Source organism: Microcebus murinus, chromosome 6 (genome assembly GCF_040939455.1).
Source record: "Microcebus murinus isolate Inina chromosome 6, M.murinus_Inina_mat1.0, whole genome shotgun sequence".
Classification (NCBI taxonomy): domain Eukaryota; kingdom Metazoa; phylum Chordata; class Mammalia; order Primates; family Cheirogaleidae; genus Microcebus; species Microcebus murinus.
Window position 1 is genome coordinate 109,908,735 of NC_134109.1, and position 14,836 is coordinate 109,923,570.

The 14,836-nt window shown below is 40.0% G+C and overlaps 1 protein-coding gene across 1 annotated transcript in view; it reads right to left on the minus strand.

Annotated features, from left to right (window-relative positions):
- PTPN9 (protein tyrosine phosphatase non-receptor type 9) overlaps nucleotides 1–14,836 on the minus strand; it is an 84,368-nt gene that overhangs the window by 5,928 nt on the left and 63,604 nt on the right. The window contains exons 8-9 of the mRNA XM_076004563.1: nucleotides 9,147–9,240; nucleotides 2,751–2,817 (exon numbers count right to left, since the gene is read on the minus strand). Of these exons, the coding sequence (XP_075860678.1) occupies nucleotides 2,751–2,817; nucleotides 9,147–9,240 (161 nt within the window). The remainder of the gene's footprint in view (nucleotides 1–2,750; nucleotides 2,818–9,146; nucleotides 9,241–14,836) is intronic.

A 14,836-nucleotide genomic window follows, 5' to 3' on the forward strand; every position in this document is an offset into this window, starting at 1 on the left:
CATCCACTGTCCACCCATGTTCAAGTGCTCCCTATTCCTGGAAGCTTTCTCTGGCCACCACATTCCTATGGGACGACTTCTCCTCTGAGCTCTTGATGGCACAGCTAGATCTAAATAGCTTAACCATTGTAGGATTTGATGATGTCTCAGTAAACATGATCCTGAGGACAAGGACCATGTTGTCAAGTTCTGCTTTTATAGTTAGAGCCTACACAGGGCTGAGCACTCCGCAAGAACTTTGAAAACATGTGTGGACCACCAATTCCCTTTCAATCAAGAAAGTAACAACTCAGGATAATTCATTGTACTTTCCCAATGCTTTTTCCCCTCTCTCCTTTCAGGGAAGTACTAAGGGTGATTTTGCCCTAGAAGTCTGCTGGTTTGTTACCATTTTTGCTAAGTCTTTTAGCAAGCACTGAAATCTTATGATACTGGAATTCCCTCTTTGCTGAAGTAGACACTGCCGCAACCACGTGAGGTCTTGAAAGTAAGCTAAATGTCCAACAAGAGAAGATTAGCTAAATTGTGGCATACCCATAATTTATGTAGTCCATAAAGCCAAAGTTGTAAGATCTGTTATTTTCTGCCAGTGAAAGGTAGTCAAAAGATACCATTAAAGGAAAAAAAAAAAAGACAATGTATAGAAAGACTCCATTTTGTTAAATAACTTATATGTCTATATCTATGTGTATGCATAGGAAAAGATCTAGGAAAATATGTATGCTGCAAAATGTTAACATTATCTCTGGATCTTAGGGTTAGAGTGAATCCAAAGCCCCTTTTCCCTTTTTTCTCCCCCAACTTTCAGTTTGAACAATTTCAAACCTACAGACAAGCTGAAAGAGTAATACAAAGCACTCATACATTCTTTAGCTAAAAAGCTATCATTTTGCAACATTTATTTCTCTCTATACACACATACATATTTTTCCATTTTATAGAACTATGTAAAAGTAAGTTGTAGACTAAATGATACTGTATTGTGCACTTAAAAATATAAGAGGTTAGATCTCAAGTGTTCTTACAATTAAAAAAAAATTAAAAAGTTGCAGGCATCATGGTATTTTACTCCTAAATACTTGAGCATATATTAGGAAAACAAGGATATCTTCCTATAGAACAATACCATTATCACACTGATATAATTTAACATTGATATAATGATAGCTTACAAAAAGTCTCCATTTATTTTATTTTATTTAATAAAAAGTGTGCCCATGTTGCTCAGGCTGGTCTTAGATTCCTGGCCTCAAGCAATCCTCCCATTTTGTAATCCCAAAGTGGGAGGATTAGAAAAAGGGATTACAAAGTGGAAGTTTACAAAACGTCTCCATTTATTTTATTTTTTTATTTTTTTTTGAGACAGAGTCTCACTCTGTTGCCTGGGCTAGAGTGCCGTGGAGTCAGCCTAGCTCACAGCAACCTCAAACTCCTGGACTCAAGCAATCCTCCTGCCTCAGCCTCCTGAGTAGCTGGGACTACAGGCATGCGCCACCATGCCCTGTTAATTTTTTCTCTATATATTAGTTGGCCAATTAATTTCTTTCTATTTATAGTAGAGATGGGGTCTCGCTCTTGCTCAGGTTGGTTTTGAACTCCTGACTTCGAGCAATCCGCCCACCTCGGCCTCCCAGAGTGCTAGGATTATAGGTGTGAGCCACCGAACCCAGCCCCTCCAACTGTCCTAATAGTTTGTCTTTAATAGGTTTTTTCCTAGCAACTGAGGATCCAATTACAGATCACATATTGCCTTTGGTTATCTCTTAGTCTCCTTTAATCTAGAACAGTTCACTGCTTTTTTTGTGTTTCATGACATTAACTGAAAAGTATGAGCCAGTTTTCTTATAGTATGTCCCATAATCTGTATTTGTCTGGTTTGTTTCTCATGATTAGATTTATATTTTAAAACTAGCAGCATACAATACAGGTGATGTGCATTTCTCACTGCTTCACATCAGGAGGCATATATAATGTCACTTTGTCCATTATTGGTGATACTAAGTTTGATTACTTCATTACCTTGAGGAGGTATCCACCAAATCCCTTGCTGGCCATGCTCTGCAATGGTCAAAGTCCCTAAACCCACATGGTGGCCTATTTTGTCTTCCGGTGTTGTGATTTCCTCCCCCCCTCTCAGAAGGTGACATGATATTCTTCTGTGGTACAGAAGCCACAGGTCAGGAGGAGTACTGGGCCCATAGGAGCATTTATAGACACTCCATCTGAAATCCTCCTAAGGTGTAGCACTTCATTGGCAGACTTAGCACAGAATATTTATGTCAGAACATTTGTGCCAGTGCTCTGTACAGAGACCAACAAAGACCTGTTAGGTCAGCAACACTCATTCCTCCATTGTACCTAGTCTCTGGGAAACCCCACTGCCATTCACAGCCTCTTACTGGACAGGAAGAGCATGTCACTGGATGGCGAGTCCTGACGCCCTAAGCCGGAGGCAACAGAGTGAGACTCTGTCTCAAAAAAAAAAAAAAAAAAAAGATGCAGGCAGTAGTGTTATGTGTTTAAATCTCCAGTTTATCTCTATACAATGGGTTTACAGCCACACCTGGTACAGAAACCTTACAGCTCTCATCTGTCTTTTTCAACCACTACCAATATTTATGAAAGGTTGGGATTTATTGGGCACAAAACAACTGAAGTTAGCAGTTCCTTTAAAAATTATGCCGTCATCTGGCACAAGGAATCACAGGTACATGGCACAAAACCAACATGTGAGGGCTGGACCAGCTTACCTTGTGTACCAATGTAAGCATTCTTCTGCTTATAGCCATCCATGAAACTGGCATTGATGTAATCTGTCTGATGATAAAAAGGAGACATCATTTCAGCTTCATGGAATATACAATTTGGGTCATAAAATGATGTACTGGGTAAGTATAACTGAAGGTGTGAATATTGCCTTGTCAAGCAGAAAGTGAGGAGTGAAAGGGTCAATTCAAAACCTCCTTCAACAAATGGTGCATGGACAACTGGATATCGAAATGCGGAACAATCAAGCTAATCCCTTCCTCATACCATAAACAAAAATGAACTCAAAATGGATCACAGAACTAATATAAGAGATCAAAACTATAAAACTCTTAAAAGAGCCCTTTTGTTATGACAATAGGCCTGTTCCTGTCTGTGGCAAATGTATCTTGCTCTTGCTCTATAAACCTATCTTGGCCTTCCTCAATAAACTTTGTTTCACGCTTTAAAAAAATCTCTTAAAAGAAAGTAAAGGAGTAAATCTTCATGACCTTGGGTTAGGTAAAGCTTCTTGGATATGACATCAAAGGCACAAGTGACAAAAGAAAAGAAAAAAATTGGGCTACATTAAAATTAAAAACTTTTGTGCTTCAAAGGACTCATCAAGAAAGATAAAAAGAATAACCCATACAATGCATATATTTGGTAAGAAACTTGTATCTAGGATACATTAAGAACTCCTGCCGGGCGAGGTGGCTCACGCCTGTAATCCTAGCTCTCTGGGAGGCTGAGGTGGGTGGATTGCTCGAAGTCAGGAGTTCAAAACCAGCCTGAGCAAGAGCGAGACCCCGTCTCTACTATAAATAGAAAGAAACTAATTGGCCAACTAATATATATAGAAAAAATTAGCTGGGCATGGTGGCACATGCCTGTAGTCCCAGCTACTTGGGAGGCTGAGGCAGAAGGATTGCTTGAGCCCAGGAGTTTGAGGTTGCTGTGAGCTAGGCTGACGCCATGGCACTCACTCTAGCCTAGGCAACAAAGCGAGACTCTGTCTCAAAAAAAAAAAAAAAAAAAAAGAACTCTTACAACTCAATAATAAAAAGATAAATAAGCCAATTTAAAAATGGGTAAAAGGTAGCTGGTCATGGTGGCTCACACCTGTAATCCAAGCACTTTGGGAGGTTGAGGCAGGAGGACTGCCTGAGCCCAGGAGTTTGAGGTTACAGTGAGCTATGATTGTGCCACTGTACTCTAGCCTGTGTGACAGAAGCAAGACTCTTTCTGGGAGTTGGGGGGTTGAGTTGATTATGGTGATGGTTGCACAACTCTGTAAATATATTAAAAACCATTGACATGTATACTTTTTTTTTTTTTTTTTTTTTTTTGAGACAGAGTCTCACTTTGTTGTCCAGGCTAGAGTGAGTGCCGTGGCGTCAGCCTAGCTCACAGCAACCTCAAACTCCTGGGCTTGAGTGATCCTTCTGCCTCAGCCCCCCGAGTAGCTGGGACTACAGGCATGCGCCACCATGCCCCGCTAATTCTTTATATATATATCCGTTGGCCAATTAATTTCTTTCTATTTATAGTAGAGACGGGGTCTCGCTCTTGCTCAGGCTGGTCTTGAACTCCTGACCTCGAGCAATCCGCCCGCCTCGGCCTCCCAAGAGCTAGGATTACAGGCGTGAGCCACAGCGCCCGGCCGACATGTATACTTTAAATGGATGAATTAAATCTTAATAAAGTTGTTATTTATAAAAAAAAAAAAGGGTCCATTAGGAGCTGGAGCACCATAGCATAGGACCAAATAAGAGGCAAAGCCAAGTAACCTGAGTAGGAATATCCATCCTGTCCATCCTGCCACACACAAAAGGCACAGTGTGAATGTAGATGGAAGAAAGCTGTATCTCATACCCAGGACCCACAATGGGGCCAAACACCTAGACTCCATCGCTACCTGAATACAAAGCAACTTCCAGCCAAATTCAAAGGAGTCTCAATGAACAGTTCCTAACTCCCTATCTTCCAGATATTTCTCCCATCTCCTAATGTCCTCAATCTTATGTACTTCAACATCATTTTTTTTATTATACCTACTCACAAGATCTCTGCCAACATCCTTTAATCCAGGTTGATAAAAGAGAAACACTGAAACCAGGTGAGGTTGGCTCACGCTGATAATCCTCATTCTGGGAGTCAAGGCAGAAAAACGCTACTAAAAATAGAAGAAATCAGCCAGGCCTGGTGGCAAGGATCTATATAGACCCAGCTATATCTTTCTGAGGCAGAAAGATCGCTTGTGCCCAGAAGTTGGAGGTTGCAGTGAGCTATGACGACACCACTGCACTCTTGCCTGGGCAGCAGAGCGAGATTGTCTCAAAAAAGAGAAAGAAAAAAAGAAACACTGATGCAGCTACAGTTTCAAGTCATAATACAACTATTAATAGTTGGGAGTTGAATGGACAGAGGCAGTAGAATGGACAGAGGAGGCAATGGAAGGTTATAGAAAGACAAAAGAAAAAAAGATTCAGTAGCAAACTAGGGACAATTCATACTCTACTTCTTCACTATAGAGAGGTCAGACTGATTCCTTCCTCAGCCCTGGCACCCTTTCTCCAGTGGGTCCTATCACTTAAAGGGCAGTTTGAACTGTCAATACCCCACAGCCCCTCTCCAACTTGGAAACTTTTATTTTGACAAAATAAATAGTGGAGTAATTAGTTGAGAGTTTTCTCTTCCAACAGCAGCTAGTATTGACCTCATACTACTATGTTCTATCCTAATTCAAACAATTTCACTGAACTAATAGACCACATGCAGGAGACCCAGCATGCTAAAAGCCTCACTCCCAACCAAGCTTCCAAATCCAGGGCCCACCACAGTCAGCCAAAACCCATCCTCTATTCAGCCTGGCACAGACAAGTGATATATCCTCTAGGACCCAAGGGAGAAGGATAGAAAAGTATAAAAGATTTACCTGATATATGCCAATCAACACTATTATGAAAGTGATATATAAGCTGTTACCCCAGGAGTTATCTTCATGCTTTGAAATGTCACCTCTTTCAAGATGACTTATTATTTCATTATGTTAGTAACTAAGGACATATCAGCTTTCAGCATCCTTGTCTGAAATGAACAATTTCAGAAGAATCATAGGAAATTAAAGTGAAAAATGACTTAAGAGACAAAGCATAGACTTGTGGACTTTGAGGAACTGAAATAGTAGAAAGAACCAAACCAAGGGCACTATGTTATGGACCATCACCATAGACTGAATGTTTGTGTCCTGTCCCTCTCCTTTATATGTAGAAATCCCAACTCCCAATGTGATGGTATTAGGAGCTGGGACCTTTGATAGGTGATTAGGTCATGGAGACCAGGAAGACAAATGGATTAGCACCCTTATAAAAAAGAAGAGTTCCAAAGAGCTCCCTTGCTGCTTCCTCCAAGTGAGGATGCAATGATAGATGGAGGTCTATGAACCAGGAAAATGGCCCTCACCAGACACGATTCTGCCAGCACCTCGATCTTGGACTTCTCAACCTCCAAAACAGTGAGAAATAAATTTCTATTGTTTATAAGCTGCCCAGTCTATGATATTTTTGTTATAGTAGCCCAAACAGAAACTGCAACTAACAACTTTAAAATTCCAGGAGCAAATCAAGTAACCAATTCACTAATAAACCTGAATATTCCAAATAACAATGTATTATATATTTGAAAATTGCAAAGAGAATAGATTTTAAGTGTTTTGCCACACACACACAAAAGGTTTGTGAGGTAATACATACAACTGGCTTGATTTAGGCATTCCATAATGTATACATATTTCAAAGCATTATATCATAAATACATAAAATTTTGTCAATTAAAATAAATAAAAGTTAAGAAACAAAATAAGAAAGAATAGCCCCAAAGATAGAAATACCACAAAAGTATCATGTCCCTGAAGTTAAATAAATAATTTAATGTTGGACCTGGCATGGTCACTCACACCTGTAATCTCAGCACTTTGGGTAGGCCAAGGCAATAGGATTGCTTCAAGCCAGGAGTTCAAGACTAGCGTAGGCAACATAGTGAGACCCTGTCTCTACAAAAAAAATTGTTACACATTAGCCAGGTATGCTAGTGCACACCTTTAGTCCTAGATACTTGGAAGGCTGAGGCATGAGGACTGATCTTGAGCCCAGGAGTTGGGGGCTGTAGTGAGCTATGATGGCACTACTACACTCCAAACTAGGTGACAGATTGAGATCCTGTCTCAAAAAAAATAGTAACTTAATGTCAAAAAAACCAAAACTAAAACAAAACAAAGAGCCTCTGACAATGTCTATAGTAATGAAAGAGACTACAAATCAGGAAATGATCTTTAGATTAACCAAAGAGTGACTAGAATGGTGTCCAGGCACACTGAGATTCGCTCATTCACAAATATTTCCTGAATGTCTAATATGTGCCAGGCACCACTCTAGGTACTAGAGATAGAGAAGGCAACAAAATAGAGAAATACAGCTATCTCTGACTCCAGAGCCTCAGCTGAACCATTGTACTCCGTCCTTTAGAACATATACTATGACAATCTTAGCAGTACCATGAATTTACCCTCAAGTGAGCCAGACTTTTAGCTGATGATCCTGTAGGAAAACTCTCTGCAAGAGTTCTGAAAAGGGCTGTGAATTCAGTTTATGTGCTTAAAACAATAGGGTCAAGAGAGAGTAAAACATAATTATCAGGTCCTAATCCACATAGCATGTATGCCCAAATGCAAGACAATGATTTTTCTAAAAATTATCTCCGGGAAAAAGAGGGGGGTGATATAAGTTGTCCTTATCATGTTAAAGGGGCACTATTTAAATTCCTTTACTTTGACCAGCAACCTCAAACAATGCCTTTTTTTTTTTGGATGCTTACAGAGATCACTAGATAAAATATGTGTATCAGAAAGGGGAAAAAAAGAAATATAATACCTATTCAGTAACTCATTTCAAAATTCTAAAGTTGGGCTGCGCGCGGTGGCTCACACCTGTAATCCCAGCACTCTGGGAGCCCGAGGCCGGTGGATTGCTCGAGGTCAGGAGTTCGAAACCAGCCTGAGCAACAGTGAGACCCCATCTCTACTATAAATAGAAAGAAATTAATTGGCCAACTAATATATATAGAAAAAATTAGCCGTGCATGGTGGCACATGCTTGTAGTCCCAGCTACTCAGGAGGCTGAGGCAGGAGGATCACTTGAGCCCAGGAGTCTGAGGTTGCTGTGAGCTAGGCTGATGCCACAGCACTCACTCTAGCCTGGGCAACAAAGCGAGACTATGTCTCAAAATTCTAAAGTTGGATGTTGCTGTAAACAAATTATATTAAAGAGGATTTTAAAAAAGGAGTAAGTGAATGATCAATTATAGATGATGCATGAGATGCAAGGCGAATGAGAAACACCTGTCCTAATGTTATCCTAATAGATTTTTCTGATTTAGGATAAACTTTCCAGTGAGAATACCATACACTTAAGAGGAAATAAAAATGCTGTACTTTGGAAAACCATGTTAGATTGACAAAAAGTGCTCAAATGACAACAAAGACTCCCATGTTAAAGGTACATGTGAAGAGATTAAATAATTTTCTTTTTAAAGACATGGTCTTGCTCTGTCACCCAGGCTGGAGTGCAATGGCAAGATCACAGCTCACTGCAGCCTCAAACTCCTGGGCTCAAGCAACTGTCCTGCTTCAGCCTTCCAACTAGCTGGGACTACAGACATATACCATCATGCCCAGCTAATTTTTCTTGTTTTTTGTAAAGATTAGGTCTCACTATGTTACCCAGGCTGGTCTTGAACTCCTGGCCTCAAGTGATCCTCTCACCTTGGCCTCCAAAGTGCTGGGATTAAAGGCATGAGCCGCAATGCCCAGCCTGTGATTAGTAATATGTATAGATATCAAATGAATGCATTAAATAATATAGTCATTTGTTTCATCTCAATCCCTAGACATTTTTTACATTATGTAAAAACTGGCTGTCTATAATATTTTTCAGACCTACATAGAAAAATAAGAGGTCACTTATAATCAAAGTTGCCTTGCATCAATACAAAATATACAATACACTCACCAACTGAATTGGACTATATGACCATGACTTTACAACTATGGAGTAAAATAAAAAATAATTAAACATTTATCAAGCACCTATAAAATATCAGACCTTGTACTATCAGCATTCACATAAAGAATTTTACTTAATATCCTCGCAGTACTGTGAGATGGGCATTTAGGAACTTGCCTATGATTACATTTTGCTACTAGTATGTAGCAAAATGTGAATTCGAATCTTATCTCCCTGGCTTTAGAGTCCATTTTCACTCCACTATAGAATTAAAGCTCTACTTTGGAAGAAGCGCAATTCCCTCAGTACTCCTAAAAAGATAGCATTTATCTGTCTACCTGAGTATGGCCACTTCGCTTTGTCAGCTTCACCCTAGTTTGGTCCAGGCAGGGTACATCCCCGTAACGGTTCTTCTCTAGGTTTCCTGGAGACCTGAAGAAAATGAGACAAACAAGCTAGAATAAAGAAGAAGTGGAGGCAATGTATATGTTCAAAGTCGGACAATGTAAAGGTAGGTGTCAATTACTATTGGGGATGGTGACAAGGGAGTCTTTCACTCTCTAGTCTACAGTTTCATATCATTTAATGCTTTTTATGATAATATATACTACTTGAAATAAATATATTTCCACTCAAAAGAGAGAGGGAGTCCACAATGGACTAAGACAGAAATTGTCACTGAGAAGTGAAGTGCAGCTATAACAGATACCTGAAAATGTGGAAGCAGCTTTGGAAATGGGTCATGGGGAAGAGGCTGAAAGAATTTGGAGATGCATGCTAGAAAAAGGCCTCCATTGCCATGAACAGAGAATAAAGGGCAATTCTGGTAAGATATCAGAAAAGAAGAGCTATAGAGAAAGGCTTAATTTTATTAGGGATTACCTAAGTGATCATGATCAGAACATTGGTAGAAATATGGATGGTAAAGGCCATTCTGATGAGATCTCAGACAGAAGTGAGGAGTATGTTTGAAAAAAAGAGAAAGAGAGGGAGGGAAAGAAAAATAGGGTATATTCCCCAAATATCTAGCTACAGATAAAAATTTCTACTACTCATTTATAAAAGATGCTCAAACCAAATCTCTTAAATTCCAGTTTAATATGGTAGGATGACAACACATGTCAATGCCACTCCATCTACCAAATAGCCTAACTAAAATGACAATAAAGGAACTATTTGGTACAAACCCAAAAAATGGCAGTGGAGACATCTACAGACAGAGATTTCAACCCAATTTGGAAGACAGAAAGAAGATGGGAAGATTTTGGCTGATTTGGCCAAATGTGGGAAGCTAGGACCTAGGAAGGTCCTACAGAGAGACAAAATGACTTAGTCCTACACCTTTGATGGAAGGCAAGGTGAGGCAGAGAGCTAAAAACAAGGAAACGCATGAAAACCCAAAAGATAAACAGTGAGAATCCTTGCCCCATCCGCCCTATCATTTCCTATACTCTTCTGCAAGCTGGATCCCACTAGGCAATAGACAGAACTCTTCTCTAGAGAAACTTAACAGCACCAGATAAAAGAATTTTGTCATGTGGCATACATCAACAATAAGCTTGGCCGGGCGCGGTGGCTCACGCCTGTAATCCTAGCACTCTGGGAGGCCAAGGCAGTTGGATTGCTCAAGGTCAGGAGTTCGAAACCAGCCTGAGCAAGAGCGAGACCCTGTCTCTACTATAAATAGAAAGAAATTAATTGGCCAACTAATATATATAGAAAACATTAGCCGGGCATGGTGGTGCATGCCTGTAGTCCCAGCTACTTGGGAGGCTGAGGCAGTAGGATTGCTTGAGCCCAGGAGTTTGAGGTTGCTGTGAGCTAGGCTGACGCCACAGCACTCACTCTAGCCTGGGCAACAAAGCGAGACTATGTCTCAAAAAAAACCCCAAAAAACAATAAGCTAGCTGTCTGATCATTTTAATTTGAAGCTCACTCATGTAGAAAGAGCTTCTAAGCAGCTTTAAAGGACCCAACTCCTATAAACTAACAGCCAAGACTTCCAGATAATTAAGGAAAACTCCTAACACAAGGACTTAACACACAATTCAAATAACATGATTCAAATACATACGGAACACTCTGGGAGGCTGAGACGGGCGGATTGCTCAAGGGTCAGGAGTTCGAAACCAGCCTGAGCAATAGCGAGACCCCATCTCTACTATAAATAGAAAGAAATTAATTGGCCAACTAATATATACAAAAAATTTGCTGGGCATGGTGGTGCATGCCTGTAGTCCCAGCTACTTGGGAGGCTGAGGCAGGAGGATTGCTTGAGCCCAGGAGTTTGAGGTTGCTGTAAGCTAGGCTGACGCCATGGCACTCACTCTAGCCTGGGCAACAAAGCGAGACTGTCTCAAAAAAAAAAAAACACAAAAAACAAATACATAGAAAACAAAACACAAAAAACAAATACATAGAAAAAAAGCATAAAAGAAGAGTCAATAAGTGAAAAATAACTTATAGAAGGCTATAATTAATATCCTCAAGAGAAAAGAGGTTAATGCTATTCTACATGAAACAAGAATGGGAGGCTATGAAAAAGAAACAATCAGAAACAATTAGACACAATCAGAAACAGTTAAAAATGATGTACAAAATAGGAACTTCAATAGAAAAGATGAAAGAGAATATTGAGGCCAGGCGCAGTGGCTCACGCCTATAATCTTAGCACTCTGGGAGGCCGAGGCGGGCAGATTGCTTTAGGTCAGGAGTTCGAAAACAGTCTGAGCAAGAGCTAGACCCCATCTCTACTATAAATAGAAAGAAATTAATTGGCCAACTAATATATATAGAAAAAATTAGCTGGGCATGGTGGCGCATGCCTGTAGTCCCAGCTACTCGGGAGGCTGAGGCAGGAGGATCGCTTGAGCCCATGAGTTTGAGGTTGCTGTGAGCTAGGCTGACGCCACAGCACTCACTCTAGCCTGGGCAACAAAGCGAGACTGTCTCAAAAAAAACAACAATAAAAAAGACTTGACGCAAATGACAAATGACAAAATATTAATAAATATCAGTGTTGAGTCTGGTGATAGGAACATAGTTGTTTGTTGTGTCATACTCTGTACTTTCTGTATCTTAAAAAATTCCCTCCTTTGAGTACAAAAATGCAGGGCTGATTTTTTTACAAAGTTACAAAGACAGTTCAATGGTAAAGGTACTCTTTTCAACAAATTATGCTAGAGCAACTAGGCATCCATAGGCAAATAAATGAACATCAACCTAAACCTTATAAAAATTAATTCAAAATGGATTACAGGCTGGGCCTGTGGTAGGTCTGAGCTACTTGGGAAGCTGAAGTGGGAGGATCACTTGGGCTCAAGAGTTCTGGGCTGTAGTGTGCTATGCCAATTAAGTTTGGCATCAGTATGGTGGCCTCCTAGAAATGGGGGACTAGCAGATAGCCTAAGTAGGGGTGAACTGGCCCAGGTTAGAAAAGGAGCAAGTCAAAGTCCCTTGCTGATTAGTAGTAGGATCATACCTGTGAATAGCCACTGCATTCCAGCTAAGGAAACATTAGGAAGACCTTGTCTCTTAAAAAAAAAAAAATGGGTCATAGACTTAAATGCAAAATATAAAACTATAAAACTTTTAGAAAAAGAAACAGGAAAAAAATCTTCAGAATCTAGGGCTAGGCAAACTGTTCTTAGATTTAACACCAAGAGAATGACCTGCAAAGGGAAATATTGGTAAACGGGACTTCATCAATATTAAACAAATTTACTTCACAAGAAACCTTGTTAAGAAGATAAAAACAGGCCGGGCGCTGTGGCTCACGCCTGTAATCCTAGCTCTTGGGAGGCCGAGGCGGGCGGATTGCTCAAGGTCAGGAGTTCAAAACCAGCCTGAGCAAGAGCGAGACCCCGTCTCTACTAGAAATAGAAAGAAATTAATTGGCCAACTGATATATATATAAAAAAAAAAAAAAATTAGCCGGGCATGGTGGCGCATGCCTGTAGTCCCAGCTACTCGGGAGGCTGAGGCAGAAGGATCACTCAAGCCCAGGAGTTTGAGGTTGCTGTGAGCTAGGCTGACGCCATGGCACTCACTCTAGCCTGGACAACAAAGTGAGACTCTGTCTCAAAAAAAAAAAAAAAAAAAAGAAGATAAAAACACCAAGCTACAGACTGAAAGAAAATATTTGCAAACCACAAATCCAACAAAGAACCAATATCTAGAATATATAAAGAACCTGCAAATGTGAATAGTTTTAAAAATAGGGCAAAAGACATAAAAAGGCATTTTACAAAGAGGATATATAGATGGCAAATAAGCACATGAAATGTAAATTAAAATCACCAAGAGATCTCATTACACATCTATCAAAATAGCCAAAGTAAAAAATAGTGACATGACCAAATGCTGGTGAGGATGCAAAGAAACTGGATTGCTCACCCATTGCTGGTAGGAATGTAGAATGGTATACCCACTCTGGAAAGCAGTTAGGCAGTTTCTTATAAAAACTAACTGCACCATTACCACATGACCTATCAATTACACCCCTAAGCACTTATCCCAGTGAAAGGGAAATTTATGTTCATACAAATCTACACATAAACATTCATATCAGCTTTACCTGTAATAGCCAGAAACTGGAAACAACACAGATGTCCCTCAACAGGGGAATGATTAAACAAACTGGTACACCCAAACCATGGAATACTACCGAGCAATGAAAAGGAACCAACTATTGATACATGCGACTTAGATGAAGCTCCAGAGAATGATGCCTAGTGAAAAAAAGAAATCCCAAAAGATTATACACAGTATGAATTCATTTATGTAACAAAATTCTGGAAAGGAGAATATTATAGTAATGGATAACAGATTAGTGGTTGCAGGGGTTAGGGATTGGGAGGTGTATGTTTATTTATTAAAGGACAACAAAAGGGAGCTCTGTGGTAATGGAACTCTTTGTATTTTGACTATGGTGACAGATACACAAACCTAAATGTGTGATGTAAGAAATAAATACACAAACACAAAATAAAACTAGGGAAATCTGAATAAGACCGGTAAAGTGTATCAACGTCAACATCCTGGTTGTGATATGTTACAGTTCTGGAAGATGTCACCATGGGGAACTGCAAAGGGTGCATGCATGTGATCTGTCTGTATATTTCTTAAAACTACATGTGAATCTACAATTAGCTCATAATGAAAAGTTAGAAGAGAGGCCAGGCGTGGTGGCTCACACTGTAATCCTAGCACTAATCCTGCTAGTCCCCCATTTCTAGGAGGCCACCATACTGATGCCAAACTTAATTGGCATAGCACACTACAGCCCAGAACTCCTGAGCCCAAGTGATCCTCCCACTTCAGCTTCCCAAGTAGCTCAGACCTACCACAGGCCCAGCCTGTAATCCATTTTGAATTAATTTTTATAAGGTTTAGGTTGATGTTCATTTAATTGCCTATGGATGCCTAGTTGCTCTAGCATAATTTGTTGAAAAGAGTACCTTTACCATTGAACTGTCTTTGCAACTTTGTAAAAAAATCAGCCTTGCCTTTTTGTATGCGAAGGGGGGAATTTTTTAAGATACAGAAAGTACAGAGTATGACACAACAAACAACTATGTTCCTATCACCAGACTGGACTGAGGCTGAGACAGGAGAACCACTTGAGGTCAGGAGTTCAAGAACAGCCTGATCAACACAGCAAGACCCCATCTCTACAAAAACATAGAAAGATTAGCCAGGCATGGTGGCATGTGCCTGTAGTCCCAGCTACTAGGGAGGCTGAAGCAGGAGGATCACTTGAACCCAGGAGATTGAGGCTGCAGTGAGCTATAATCATGCCACTGCCCTCATGTCCAAGTAACAAAGCAAGACCCGGTCTCCAAAAAAGAAAAAAGAAAACAAAAAAAAAAAAGGAAAAGGTCTCTTTCACTAGTTACAGCTAGAAAGTCTCTTGGTCCATGGGAATCCTCAGGAATGGTGAATACTCTAACATCTACTTTATAATCCAGAATTCCAAAGGAGATAGTTTATTTCACGTAGCTAAATCTACTGGGTCAAGTCATACATT